Source organism: Gadus morhua, chromosome 19 (assembly GCF_902167405.1).
Source record: "Gadus morhua chromosome 19, gadMor3.0, whole genome shotgun sequence".
Lineage (NCBI taxonomy): Eukaryota > Metazoa > Chordata > Actinopteri > Gadiformes > Gadidae > Gadus > Gadus morhua.
Window position 1 is genome coordinate 5,341,451 of NC_044066.1, and position 12,500 is coordinate 5,353,950.

At 46.1% G+C, this 12,500-nt stretch overlaps 1 protein-coding gene across 1 annotated transcript in view; it reads right to left on the reverse strand.

Moving 5' to 3' along the window:
- Positions 1–12,500, reverse strand: part of LOC115532445 (leucine-rich repeat transmembrane neuronal protein 4) — a 121,602-nt gene that overhangs the window by 98,946 nt on the left and 10,156 nt on the right. Inside the window, exon 2 of the mRNA XM_030342226.1 lies at positions 5,249–6,852. Coding sequence (XP_030198086.1) covers positions 5,249–6,852 — 1,604 coding nt within the window. The remainder of the gene's footprint in view (positions 1–5,248; positions 6,853–12,500) is intronic.

Below are 12,500 nucleotides of genomic sequence, written 5' to 3' on the forward strand. Positions count from 1 at the left end.
AAAAATAGATAAGAACTGATGTTTCTTTTTCTCCATTACACGATGAAGTCAAAACCTTGTTCTTTTTTTTTTATTGCTACATCTGAAGCAGATCTGATGTCTGCTTTGAACTCAGCAGTTTCATCACATGGAATGATTCGGGAACCTTTCATGCATGTTCTCTGATCTGATCCATGCCTGATCTCTGGACACACAGAGTGCTTTGTAAACCGACAGGCAGGAGCAGCCTTGATGAATGGATGAATTGGATTAACATATGAATGAACGAATGCAGCGCCCATCATGGATAAGACATGTTAACACTCATCCAAGATGTCTCACATACCTATATAGGCCTATATGTCACGTTGGTGAATGGTCAATCCGCAAGACAGTATCGTGCCAAACAGGGTTTGGTGGAGCTAAAATCAAAATGATCATTGGCTGAAAATATAGAGAGAAATATATTGTGGTATATTTAGAGTAATCCTAATTTGTTTAATGTTGGCTTGATACTACATTTTCATATCATAGTTGGCTTGGACAAAGCTCACTATCTCGCTGCTGTGAAGATCTTATGAGAATTGACATGATTTCAACTGGTTGAAGAAGCTACTGTGTAATGGTTTCACCTTGTGGACATTATCATCATGGGTCCAACAGCCACTCTCACCAATCAGTAGGGAATAGTGTTTAAAAATAAAAACCGCTGCATCGGAAAATCTCGGTGCACTTAAAGCAGAAACGAGATGAAGTGGTCTCAAGCGTCCCGTCAGAGTTGACCTGCGCCGCGACCCACTTTGGGTTCGCCACCCACCCGTTGAGAACCCTCAGAGCTGTGTTGGATTGCAGACGAGTGGTGCAGGGTCTCAGCCCGACAAGAAGGTCCATGTAAGCATAGCATGAGGATACCAGACCTCCAGGGACCAGTCCTGTGGTGTGAATTTGAAATGGAGGAAAGAAGGGGGAAAAAAATAAAGTGATGCATTCGGGTAGGCCATGTTGAAGGTTAGTCCTATTTTCAATGAGATATTGAATTCCTCACACATTCTTTTTTTATGTAAAAGTTACTTGCGATGAGACCAGGTGTTTTTATGTTATTTTCTTTGGCTTCGGTTCACCGACGCAGCTCAGATGAGAGGGATTGCTTTCTGTGACCCATTAATATTCTGCCATCTATTAGAAATCAAACGTTTGAAGCGACCCAGAGAGACAAAGACAAATACCCTGGTCCTATTTCCCTGTCACTTCAATAAAGGTCTGGATTATTTTACACCTGGTATAAACATTAGTATTACAAAACCCCTGAGAATCTATGATCCTGTGTTTATACATCCAGAGCTGTACTTATGGTGGGCTGCCCAGCGGGCGTTTAAGGTAGCACAGCTGGAGTGTGTACACTGACCAATGTCTACCAGCATGAGGGAACTGAGGCAGCCAATAGGAGCTCAAGGCTCAATTGAGACCCCGGCTTCTCCTTCTTATATCGAGCCACTGCGGTTAAGCGCCGGGAAGGCGTAGTAGAAGGTGAGAGGGATTTGGTAGTGGGGGGGCGGTGTCGACAGAGGAATGACGGGCGGTGTAGGTGTATCTCATCCCGTGCAGATCCCGCATACTGTTGGAGCAGGTGATACAAACGGGTGATGGGTCTTTAAAAAGAGCTACGTTATGCAAGGGACACATCGGTTATCTACATGCTAAAGAGTAACTTAAGTTTGGTTCGCCGTAAACGCTTGACGGTTTACTGTAATTCACATAACTACGACAAGTTAGCAGCAGTTGCTTCATTTACACCATTTTGCCTGGTGTGCTTTAAAGGAATCTCATAGAGGTGTTGCTGTTACCAACCAAGTGCAAGAAGAACTAAATATAGATTTGATAATACACCCAATTGATGAGTTTGGTTTTACGCACAGTGTTTTCAAACAGAAGAAGAGTTATTTACACATGGAGGAGCTAAGTCACGCAACGATAGAAGAAGTAGTTATATCGTTTCTCGGGAAAAAAAAGAAAGACAGCTGGCCCCGACTTCCGTGAATCTCTTTAAAGTGTGTCACAATAGAAAAGGGTTGAACTGCCCCGGAAAATAAACATTAACATAAGCCAGTACTTTGATAGTACCATCGAAAGTTGTGTTACACAGGTCACGGATAACGTCCAGGCAACCGCAACCACGGATCGGGTTAAATGGGCTGAAGCGTCGAGACCGGCGGCCTGCCGAGCAGCCAACGGCTGGCAACGGAGGAGACGGCGCTCACAGCATTGGAGACGAATCAGTGGAGGAGACAGCGTCCGTGTGTTGGAGACAAATTGCGGGTAACGCCCGGGGGCAGAGCACACCAGATTGTAACATAATAGGAAGAACCCCAGGGCCCGCGTGTTATGCTAAATAAATTATTAATAGCACCCGATGAGCAGCTCTCTGTGTCTGACACAACCATGTGGCCACGTGTAGGGGGGGACTGCATTGCAGCTGGACTTGTCACCGCCCGATGCATTAAAGTGATGAACGGGAAGGTGTGGTGCGTTTTTTTTGGGGTTGTTTTTTTTCGGGGGGGGTCGTCGCTGGTTCAAATGAGATGGACGGTTTCAGTTTTCTAAACAGCTGGATGTTGTGAATGGAAAGGCGAGGATGCTTGTGACAGGCACGTTTCTTGTGATATGGAGCAGCGTAGCAGTGCTGTCTCTAGGGCCGCTGTTCTCTACGCAGCCTTCGTATTATATATTAATTCATCACCGAGCATGTACAAATGTATGGAACCGTTTCGAAAAGGGCTTGTTTTTCACAGACTGGAAAAGAAAAAGAAAGCAGTGCACTGTTATCATTAGTTCGACCAGGGCAGAGGACGACTCTGTATGTTAACTATAATCGAATTTGGTTTCAGGGCCAAACACGGACACACAATACATAGGGACCCCACTTCAGTTGTACAGCTGTAGCGGTTATATGTAATGCGATATCCGTCTGGCGCAAGGTATCTGTAATGTAAACTATCATTGATTACAACAGAAATCGAAAAACAGATTGTAAAGAAATAGAACATTCATTCGTCGACCCTCAATTGCATACAGATTTTATGCTCCTTCTATTCAACCGATTACCCATTATCTCACCAAAGGGGGTATATGAACCAGAAATTGTCGGGGCAGAGATCCGAGCAAATCTTATGATCGGTCCACCATTTTGAGTCATCACTATTGCCCCCGCCTGCAAACTCAGCAGTCGCCAGGCAGAATACACCCAAACAGAACACAGCTCCTGCAATACTCCGGTTGGGCAGTTTTCACTCTAACAACATTGGTGGCTAACAGAGGTTAACACGAACAAGGAAAACAAACATAGTCAAAGAGTGCAATATTTGATGCCTTAAGTCTCACATTAAAGTGCACAGCTAAAGATATGTGATAAATGCGGTCCAACACAAAATTGGATGGCCAATACCTTCAATACAAACAAAGGGTTGTAAGGCGGGTGTATGCGTTAAATATATTCTTCCTTATTGCCTCAAGGACAAGATAACCATTTTTGGAGGTTAATTTTGTTAATTCAGTTTAGGTGATGTTCACCACAAAGTTAACACTGGTGTGTGTGTGTGTGTGTGTGTGTGTGTGTGTGTGTGTGTGTGTGTGTGTGTGTGTGTGTGTGTGTGTGTGTGTGTGTGTGTGTGTGTGTGTGTGTGTGTGTGTGTGTGTGTATGCGCACAGCAGGTCGATCGTGAGCACAATAGATTCCAACACACTGACAGAGGGCTGCATCGCTTTAAGTGATCGGAGGAATAGGGTGATCTCCTTAAGGAGAGCAGTCTGGTAGGATTAAAATGACCTCTCTCTAGCCCTGGATCTCTCTCCATGGGAGATTGGGCTCTACAGCCATGGGACTGGAGGTACATGAGGAGCGGGATGTCTTTCAAGAAGGAGTTTGTCATTTGAAGAAATGCTCATCTAAAGCTGAAACGTAAGGAATGTTGGGAATCTGTGGGCAAGCCTTCTTCTCACAGTATACTATTTTATAAGGTAATTATAGGCGGGGGCAAATAGTCACTCTTCTCCCTGGATTTTTTTACCATCAATAAATATATAATTGATGTCCTTCTTACGCTTTGGTCTTTCTTATTACGTTATCAATAATAAAGTTAACGTTTTTAGGGGGGGTTTGTAACAGAAATCGCAATAACACAATAGCCTGAAGGCCTAGGATATAGTAAATGTCCCAGAACACTGCAGAGGAAAAAGTAGGGCTTTGTAACCTAAAGCAGAAGCAGGAAAATGGCATTCATACTTGCCGCCGGGAAAGGCTTTTTGAAGTAATTCACTTCCTCCTTTGTCCACATCTTTTCAAAGGACCCAGACTCCTTTGTGTATGTGTGTGTGTGTGTGTGTGTGTGTGTGCGTGTGTGTGTGAGCGCATGTGGGGGTATTTGTGAAGTGTGTGTGTGTGTAAGAACGTCTTGTAAAAGCATTCTGTGTTCATGCTTTCCTATTTTCTTTCCATGTGTGAGTGTGTGACTGACCTATTTTATGAAATTGAAGATCAATTGAACGACGAACAAGTTGTTGTAAGAAAACACAAAAAATACCATTCAACTGCCTCGTAGAATTGATTGAAATCTGCTGAGCATCTCCCACTAACTGTCTTGTCATCAGCTGGGCTCGAACCCCTCTCTGTTCTACTATTCTGTCTATTAGTATTCACACCCAGCGCAGAGAATAAATCGGCCTTTCATTCAACGATTCTCACGGTACAATATGTCTCATCAGGACCTGAATAGAGGTACAGAGCATACACACAAAGCACAATGCTGGTGTGATTTGCCAGGAACGATGGTGAGAGAAAAGCAGTATGCAATTAAGGCAAATCCAGTCTCGTCACATAAACAGTAGCACGGTTTACGCAAGTGAGCTGGCGTAGCACAGGGAATGTAATCTTATTTATTTGCATTCCTAAACTCATTGTAACAATGTAATTCCCTATGAATTTGAGTCACATCGCACAGGAAAGAGACTTAAATAACACTTAATAAAGTATTCCTTCAAGTTAATCCACAGATACACAAATGTGTAAAATAGTCACCAATCCACCGATATAACTATATTCCATCTCCTAATCTATAATGTAGCAAAATCATAACCAGATCAAGCCACAAATCATCAATCTAAACGCCTTAAACCGATCACCTGTCCACCTCTCTGTGGACATACAGTGGCTAGTGTACAGCAGGAGGCGGTTTGCGATGCACCTGGTAAAGGCGGTGCAGTGGGGGGGTCATACCTCGCATTCTCTGGAGCCCGAGATGGTGTAGGTGCAGGGTCCCGTCCCGTTCACCAGCACATCCATGGCCTCCGAATTGGTGGGCTTGTAGTCCACATAGTACTCCTGCAGTGGAGAGCTCAGCGTGCGCTCCGTCTCCCTCGCCTTCTTGCGGCGCTTGCGGGTCGAGGCCGAGTGCTCCTGCAGCTGCTTGACGCTGCTGGGGTAGCGCTTCCAGGACACGTAGATCACCAGCAGGATCATGGCCACGGACAGGAAGAGCGCCACGCTGCCCGCCACGATCTTGTGGAAGGACACCGGCTCGGCGTCCTGCTCTGGCGGCGGCGGAGGGGCTGGCGCTCCTCCTCCTCCACCTCCTCCTCCAGGAGGAGGGGAAACAGCGGAAGGTGTGGCAAATCCCACCGGGCTCTCGCGACCCCTGTCCCGGGAGCTAGTCGGCGTGGCGGGAACGTAAGGGAGCCGCTCGGTCCGGAAGTTGAAGCCGGAGGGGGTCGGCGGGAGGCTAGACGCCAGTGGCGCCGTCACCAGGCTCGAGCGACATACTCCGAAGGCCTCGATGGCGTCCATCACTTTCTCGCCCTGGGCCTGTTTCGGCGAGGCGCAGATCATCGTGGTCTCTTTGGCCCCCCTGAACTTCCGGAGCCAGCCCACCAGGGGGCAGATGGCCGTGCCGCAGTCCCACACGTTCCCGGCGAGACTGACGGTGCTCAGGGAGATCCAGGCGTCCACCGCCTCCTGGGACACGTTGGTCAGCTTGTTGGAGTCCAGGTTGAGGGTCTGCAGGTTGGGCAGGCACTGGTACACCACGGCGTCCACCTCCGTCAGGTCGTTCCCGGACAGGTCCAGCTTCTGCACCGAGGCCCAGGTCCAGGTCAGCCCCTGGTTCATGGAGCGGATACGGTTCCACTGGAGGTAGAGCGCTCGGAGGTTGTAGAGCCGAGGGAAGTGGGAGAAGTTGATCTTGGAGAATTGATTGTGCTCCAGGTGCAACTCGGTGAGCTTGACCAGGCCTGAGAAGGCGTTGCGGGTGATACTGCGCAGGCGGTTATAGCCCAGGTCCAGGAACTCCAGGTTCCTACAGTCCTGGAACAGACGCATTGGGATGCTCTTCAGCGAGTTTGATCGCATGTGGAGGCTCAGAAGTTTGCGCAGGCCTTGGAACTGGCCCGGCTGCAGAGCCTGCAGCTTGTTGTAAGACAGGTCCAAGTTGCGCAGGTTGGGTACGGGGTGGAACGTGGTGTTGTGGAGCATGGTGATCTTGTTGGAGCTCAGGATCAACTCCTTTAGTCTCCGGACCCCTTGAAAGGCCACTGCGTCCACGGTAGCGATGTAATTATGGTCCAAGTAGAGCCAGATGAGCTGGTTGAGTCCCACGAACTGGCCCGCCCTGAGGCTGGCCAGGCTGTTGTAGCGCAGCGAGAGGCCCTGGCAGCCCCCCGACAGGTTCTTGGGGACGTCGCGGAAGGCGCTGGACTCGCAGTACACAATCTTCCCATCGCAGCGGCAGCTCTTGGGGCACGGCCGCTCGCTGTTGGAGGGGGTCGCCGTCAGCCACACCTGCATTAGCAGCTGCATCACTAGCCAGCGACGCCGCATGGCTGGGCCTGCAGGGGGAGACGGAGAGCACAGAGGGACAAACAACAGATGATTAGTTAACAGGAAGTAATGCTGGTCCAAGAGCATTCGGTTTATGTATTTGAAGAAGGTCATAGGTAACTTGTGGTCTCTTGAAACTTGCAAGATAATGAGCAAATTAACTACATTTTGCCATTCAGCAGACCCCGTTATTGGCTTACATGTTTGGGCAGGGTTCAAAATGTACTTTTCAAATTGTGCTTTTTTAACTTGGTGGGAATACTAAATGCCTAAATTTCCTGCTGAAAGCAAATGTTTTGATGTACAGCCCCTATATTTTTTTACCTGTCCAATGGTTGAATTAATCCACTATTGACTGGCGGCAAGCGTTCATTTTGGGACCACAACATAATTGCTGCAGAGCCAAGTTAAGTTCATTGGTCAAATCACTGGAGTGCAGAGTAGCAGCATGAACACCTTTTCATCAGAAAAGCATTTTTCTCTTCATGGTCAAGTGATTTCATAATAGTAGGCGTAATAGTTACTCATGCTAATAGAACGTTTCAACAAAGTGCCTTCTAAACTCAACACCAGAGCTTAAAGCACCGGTGCACCATGAGATGACTAACATCAGCACATCACCATTTATCCCCATGTTTCATCATAGTCCTTGCAGAGCGGTGTCCAAGTGTTAGAGGTAATGTTGCCAAAACCAGCACTACAATGTGTGACTTTACAGAAAGACTTCACTCTCAATGTATACTTAAATATATCAGCTGAACACGAGATAATGTACTGCTTTCATTTTTATGGAAGCAATATAGCAATATCTATTCCATCACGCTCCCTGTTAAAAACAGTATAGCTACAATCTATCACGTTTTTACATAAAACAGGCATACTCAACATCTTCAACATCTCTCTTTCCCTATGAACTATTAGGCCCATAATTTGTTATGTGTGTCACATCTGGAATCCGTCTATAATGTATAGCAGCAAATAACTTTTCCAACAAATCGGTCATAAAGCAGTCATTCCCAATTAACTAAAGCTTCATCACATAGTGTATTTTCCTAAAATGATAAATTAAATATTTAAACATGTTGACTTCAACATGGTGGATAATCTGAGTCATACACCTGTGAAGGAAACCACTCATGATGAGACAATCAGATTAGCAAAGTTCTGTTTTCATACCATTAGGCCTAGCCATTTGAAAAGATACAATCAATTTTTCTAAATATAATTAACATGTTGTCAGGCTCTGTTGCCTTGGCTCAGTGACTTTTATGAGGAATTAAAAGGAATTAATCACATTTGTTCAATCTTTTAGAATTTCCTTCTCTTATGGTTTTAACAGATGGATGGATAATAATCAGAAAACAATTTATATTTCAAATAAAAATGTCACCTTAACTGTTTCCATTCCAAGATAAATGAATAATCAGGAGGGCGTGTCATCAAAATTAGCCATGGAGCCTGATTATGTATCTCATCAATGGATAATTAACAATGGTATGGATAGAGATCTTCTGCCTGTCTATTAAAACATTTAACTATATTTCAGTATACAGTTGCTTTGTGTTTCAATGGATCTCGAATAGAAAATGAATAGGTTTATCCATGCATTCTTAATTTGTAAAGCAAAGTTAAAAGGTAATTTCAATTTAGAATATATATATATGCATACACAAAGATATGTTGTTTCAGTGACAAAGAATATCTCAAAAAACAGCTTTGCAAAAACAAATCTATTCAAGCATTAATGTATTTCGGCTTGAGCGAAAAAAAAAAAAAGGAATCACTCTGTGCTGTCAGTGCCGTTTCCACTGTCTCCAGACAGAAAAAGTTTCCAATCCACCTGTTCACTCTTCCCCCTCAACTGCCTCTTCTTCATCATTTCAATAAGTCACCGGGTTCAGCACCAGCCTCAGCTGAACCCACACAGGCCACTGATCCCAACGCATTACACCACAGGCTAAAAAAAACACATCATTCAGCCCCAGATTGCGCTGCGCTGTGTGTGAGATTCCGGAGGCGTATCTGTTTCGCATCAGAGCAGACGGTCGGTGAGTCATCCGTCGCTTTCCGTCGAGTTCAAAGGGAGAAGTCCCAGTGAAGCCAGAGTCCCGGTCCACCCTGTGGGGAGGCGGGCACGCCACGGAGACACTCGCTGCGGCTGAAATACCAAACTGGTGGCGCCGGACGCTGCCTTCACCACCTGGCCGGGCAACGTGGGCAATGAAGAGCCGCCGGCCTGTGCGCGCGGCTAAATAGGTCTGTGTGTGTCCATCTCGATGTGCATATGTGTGTGTCCCTATGTGTGTGTTTGTTTCCCTCCCTATATGCATGTTGGTGTCCCTATGTGTGTGCTTGTGCCCCTCACCGCCCTTCCCCTGTGTGTGTGTGTGTGTGTGTGTGTGTGTGTGTGTGTGTGTGTGTGTGTGTGTGTGTGTGTGTGTGTGTGTGTGTGTGTGTGTGTGTGTGTGTGTGTGATAATCCACAGCAGACCTATACTATTCCTAAAGGTGAGCGGGGGGACAAAGGGGTGATGAGTGGGCCACCATTACCCTCTTTGCCATCGCTCCTGGTACAGAGTTGAGACAGAGCTGTTTCCATTACCCCCCCGAACACACACACGCACGCACACACACACACACACACACACACACGCACATACGCACACCCTCTAATGATGTGCCATTAGGACACATTGATTTCCTCTTCGGTGGCTGGAATGGGGGGCTTAAAATCCTCCTCTCCTCTCCTCCTCTCCTCCTCTCCTCTGCTGCACCACTTCTCTCTTCCTCTCCTCCTCTTCCTCCTTCTCTCCTCCTTCTCCTCTCCCCCTCTCCTCCTCTCCTCTTCTCTCCTCCTCCTCCTCCTCCTCCCCTCCTCTCGCCCCCCTCTCCTCCTCTCAGGCCCTCCGTTAGACAATATCCTTTAAGCAAGGGCCTGATTAGTCCTGTCACCTTAGGGAGAGGTGTGGGAGGGGGGGGATTCAGCAGGGGGACCAGGTCCGTACCTGGCGTGATTAGCTGGTGGAGACGTGAGGCGATCAGTCGTGTTGAAGTCTAACGGTCAGATCCATCCCCAGCCCGGGGTTCCTGTCAGATCATCTAACGCAGGATTGTCTAAGGCTGAGGGCGTTTGACTTCAAACCCGGATGTGGGCCATCTCCCTGTTAGACTTCCACAGCAAGTTGGCCTGGCCCAATTCTGGATGAGCGTCTGCGTGACGTACCGACTGAGTAGTAGTAGCTAGCACTTATTATTACTTATTTTTATTTTTACTCGATCTGTTGCTGCTATCTGACTGTTGAGAAACAAAGCCTGACACTGATCCACGTTCAGATTCTACTTGTATCTTTAAAGGGCACCTCCTTCACCACCAGTTGTGACGTTGATGAGCCATAGCAAGGCAGAATCAACCCTCTAGTGACAGATAGTTGGTACAGTCCTCTGGGAAGGCTGCTAGGGATGATTTGTCCTTCCTCCATCCCAGTGGACACTCCCACTCTCGCATTTGTGATGTCACTCTCGGGTTGATGGTAACTGCTAATGAACACACCTGGCGTTGTAACAGCAGCCCTTAAATGTACAAAAGCGATGACAATGAAGGGCGAGAGCAGGATGTATAAGCGTTCACGGGTGCCTGCTGCTCGTTTGTGAAGAGGGGAAATGTGTTTTCGGGGGTGCAGAGAGGGGGTTTGTCAGAAGGGTTCCTCGACGTGTAATGGTTGAGCAGAATCCCTCAGCATCTGTTTCCAAATGCAGTGATTTCGCCGTTTGCCAAGCATCTGCCCTGCGCCATATGTGAGCATGCCTGTGTGCACGTGTGTGCGTTTGTCGATATCCACGACGTCCTTAGACTACTAAGTGTCCTTGTGCAGGACGCCACTGCGTACCCCTGGTTTGGCCTGCTGTACCACTCACTGTGTTACCCCGTCGTGCTCCTTAAAGGGGACCTATTATGCTTTTTCGACTTTCATGACCTATAAACGTTGTTATAATGATTGATAGTCATGTTTAACCATACTGAAGTGTCAAATAATGACGTACATTAGGGATGTCCGATATTGGCTTTTTTGCCGATATCCGATATGCGATATTGTCCAACTCTAAATTTTCGATTCCGATATCAGCCGATACCGATGTCGATATTTGGGTTATTTTTCCTCAAACCTAATTTAGGTAACATTACATATCTCCTGTTGTGGAATTAACACAACATGCTTAATGTTATTGTGATGCCCCACTGGATGCATTCTTGAATGCAACAAGGCTTTCCAAATGTTAACATTGTCTGTGCAAAATAAGAAAAATACTTCAACTTAATTTAAGGGAAAAGTGCCATGTTTATTTTTATTTTTTTAATGTTCTCAGACAACAGTTTGGATTACACTCTCCCTGAGATAATCTTGACAATGCCCACAACAAATAGGGCAAACTTGACTTCACAAATGATAAAACATTGTACCTGAACAACTATGTGCAACATAGCAGTATGTTTCTTTAACTAAAACTCAATAACCTTAATTGAATAAATGCACAAATATGAGTCAATTGCAATGTGCACTGTACTGCACAATTTTGAAAACATTTATTTGAGCTATAAAAAAACAAAAAAAAACAAAACGGTTTTAATGCAAAAAAAATCCGATACCGATATTGACCGATATTACATTTTTATGCTAATATCGGGCCGATAATATCGGTGGGCCGATAATATCGGACATCTCTAACGTACATGCATTTCGACGTATTCCCTGCTGACAGTCTGGGGTGGCTGTGCAGAGCGCTAAACACTCGGAACAACATTTGCGATTCACTTGTTCACATTTCCGGGAAATCCTCTGCTACATGCACTCCTGCCGCGCCCCCATATGCCTGGTCAAATCTGCCCGCGCGCGCGCTTCAAGGAAGGTAACCAATCACAACGGAGTTGGGTTGGCAGGAGGGGGACGAGGGGGCGGATTAGGACGAAACCGAGCGTTGACAGAGAATGCTGAAAGCGCCCAGATGAGCGAAAGAGTTTCCCGGAAATCTACATCGTTTTTTGTGTATGGTTAAACATGACTATCAATCATTATAACAACGTTTATAGGTCATAAAAGTCGAAAAGCATAATACGTCCCCTTTAAGAAATATGTAGGTGTCCTTGTGGATTCCTGTAAATGTGTGTTGTTGGTCAGTGTTGAGTGAGTTATTATGTTTGCCTCTGGGTTTGTTTGAATGTCCATGTGTGTGTGTGTGTATGCGTGTGTGAATGTGTTTGTCTGTGGTTGTGTTTCTATGTATGTTTGTGTGTGTTGGTGTGTGTGTGTGTGTGTGTGCGTGTGTGTGTGTGTGTGTGTGTGTGTGTGTGTGTGTGTGTGTGTGTGTGTGTGTGTGTGTCTGCATGTTTATCCCATTTTATTTTGGTGTGTTTGTCTGTGTGTGTGTTTCTATGTGTGTGTGTGTGTGTTTCTGTGTGTGTGTGTGTGTGCTTGCGTGTGTTTATCCTATTTTATTTGTGTGTTTGTTCATGTGCAACAATGGTATGTATATAAGTATGTTTGTGTTTGTGTGTGTGTTTGTGCGTGAGTCTATGCATCTTCTACGCATATCCATATCTAGTTGTAAGTACTTGTATGTATGGAGGTTTCGGCAGAATGTGTGTGTGTGTATCTGTTTTC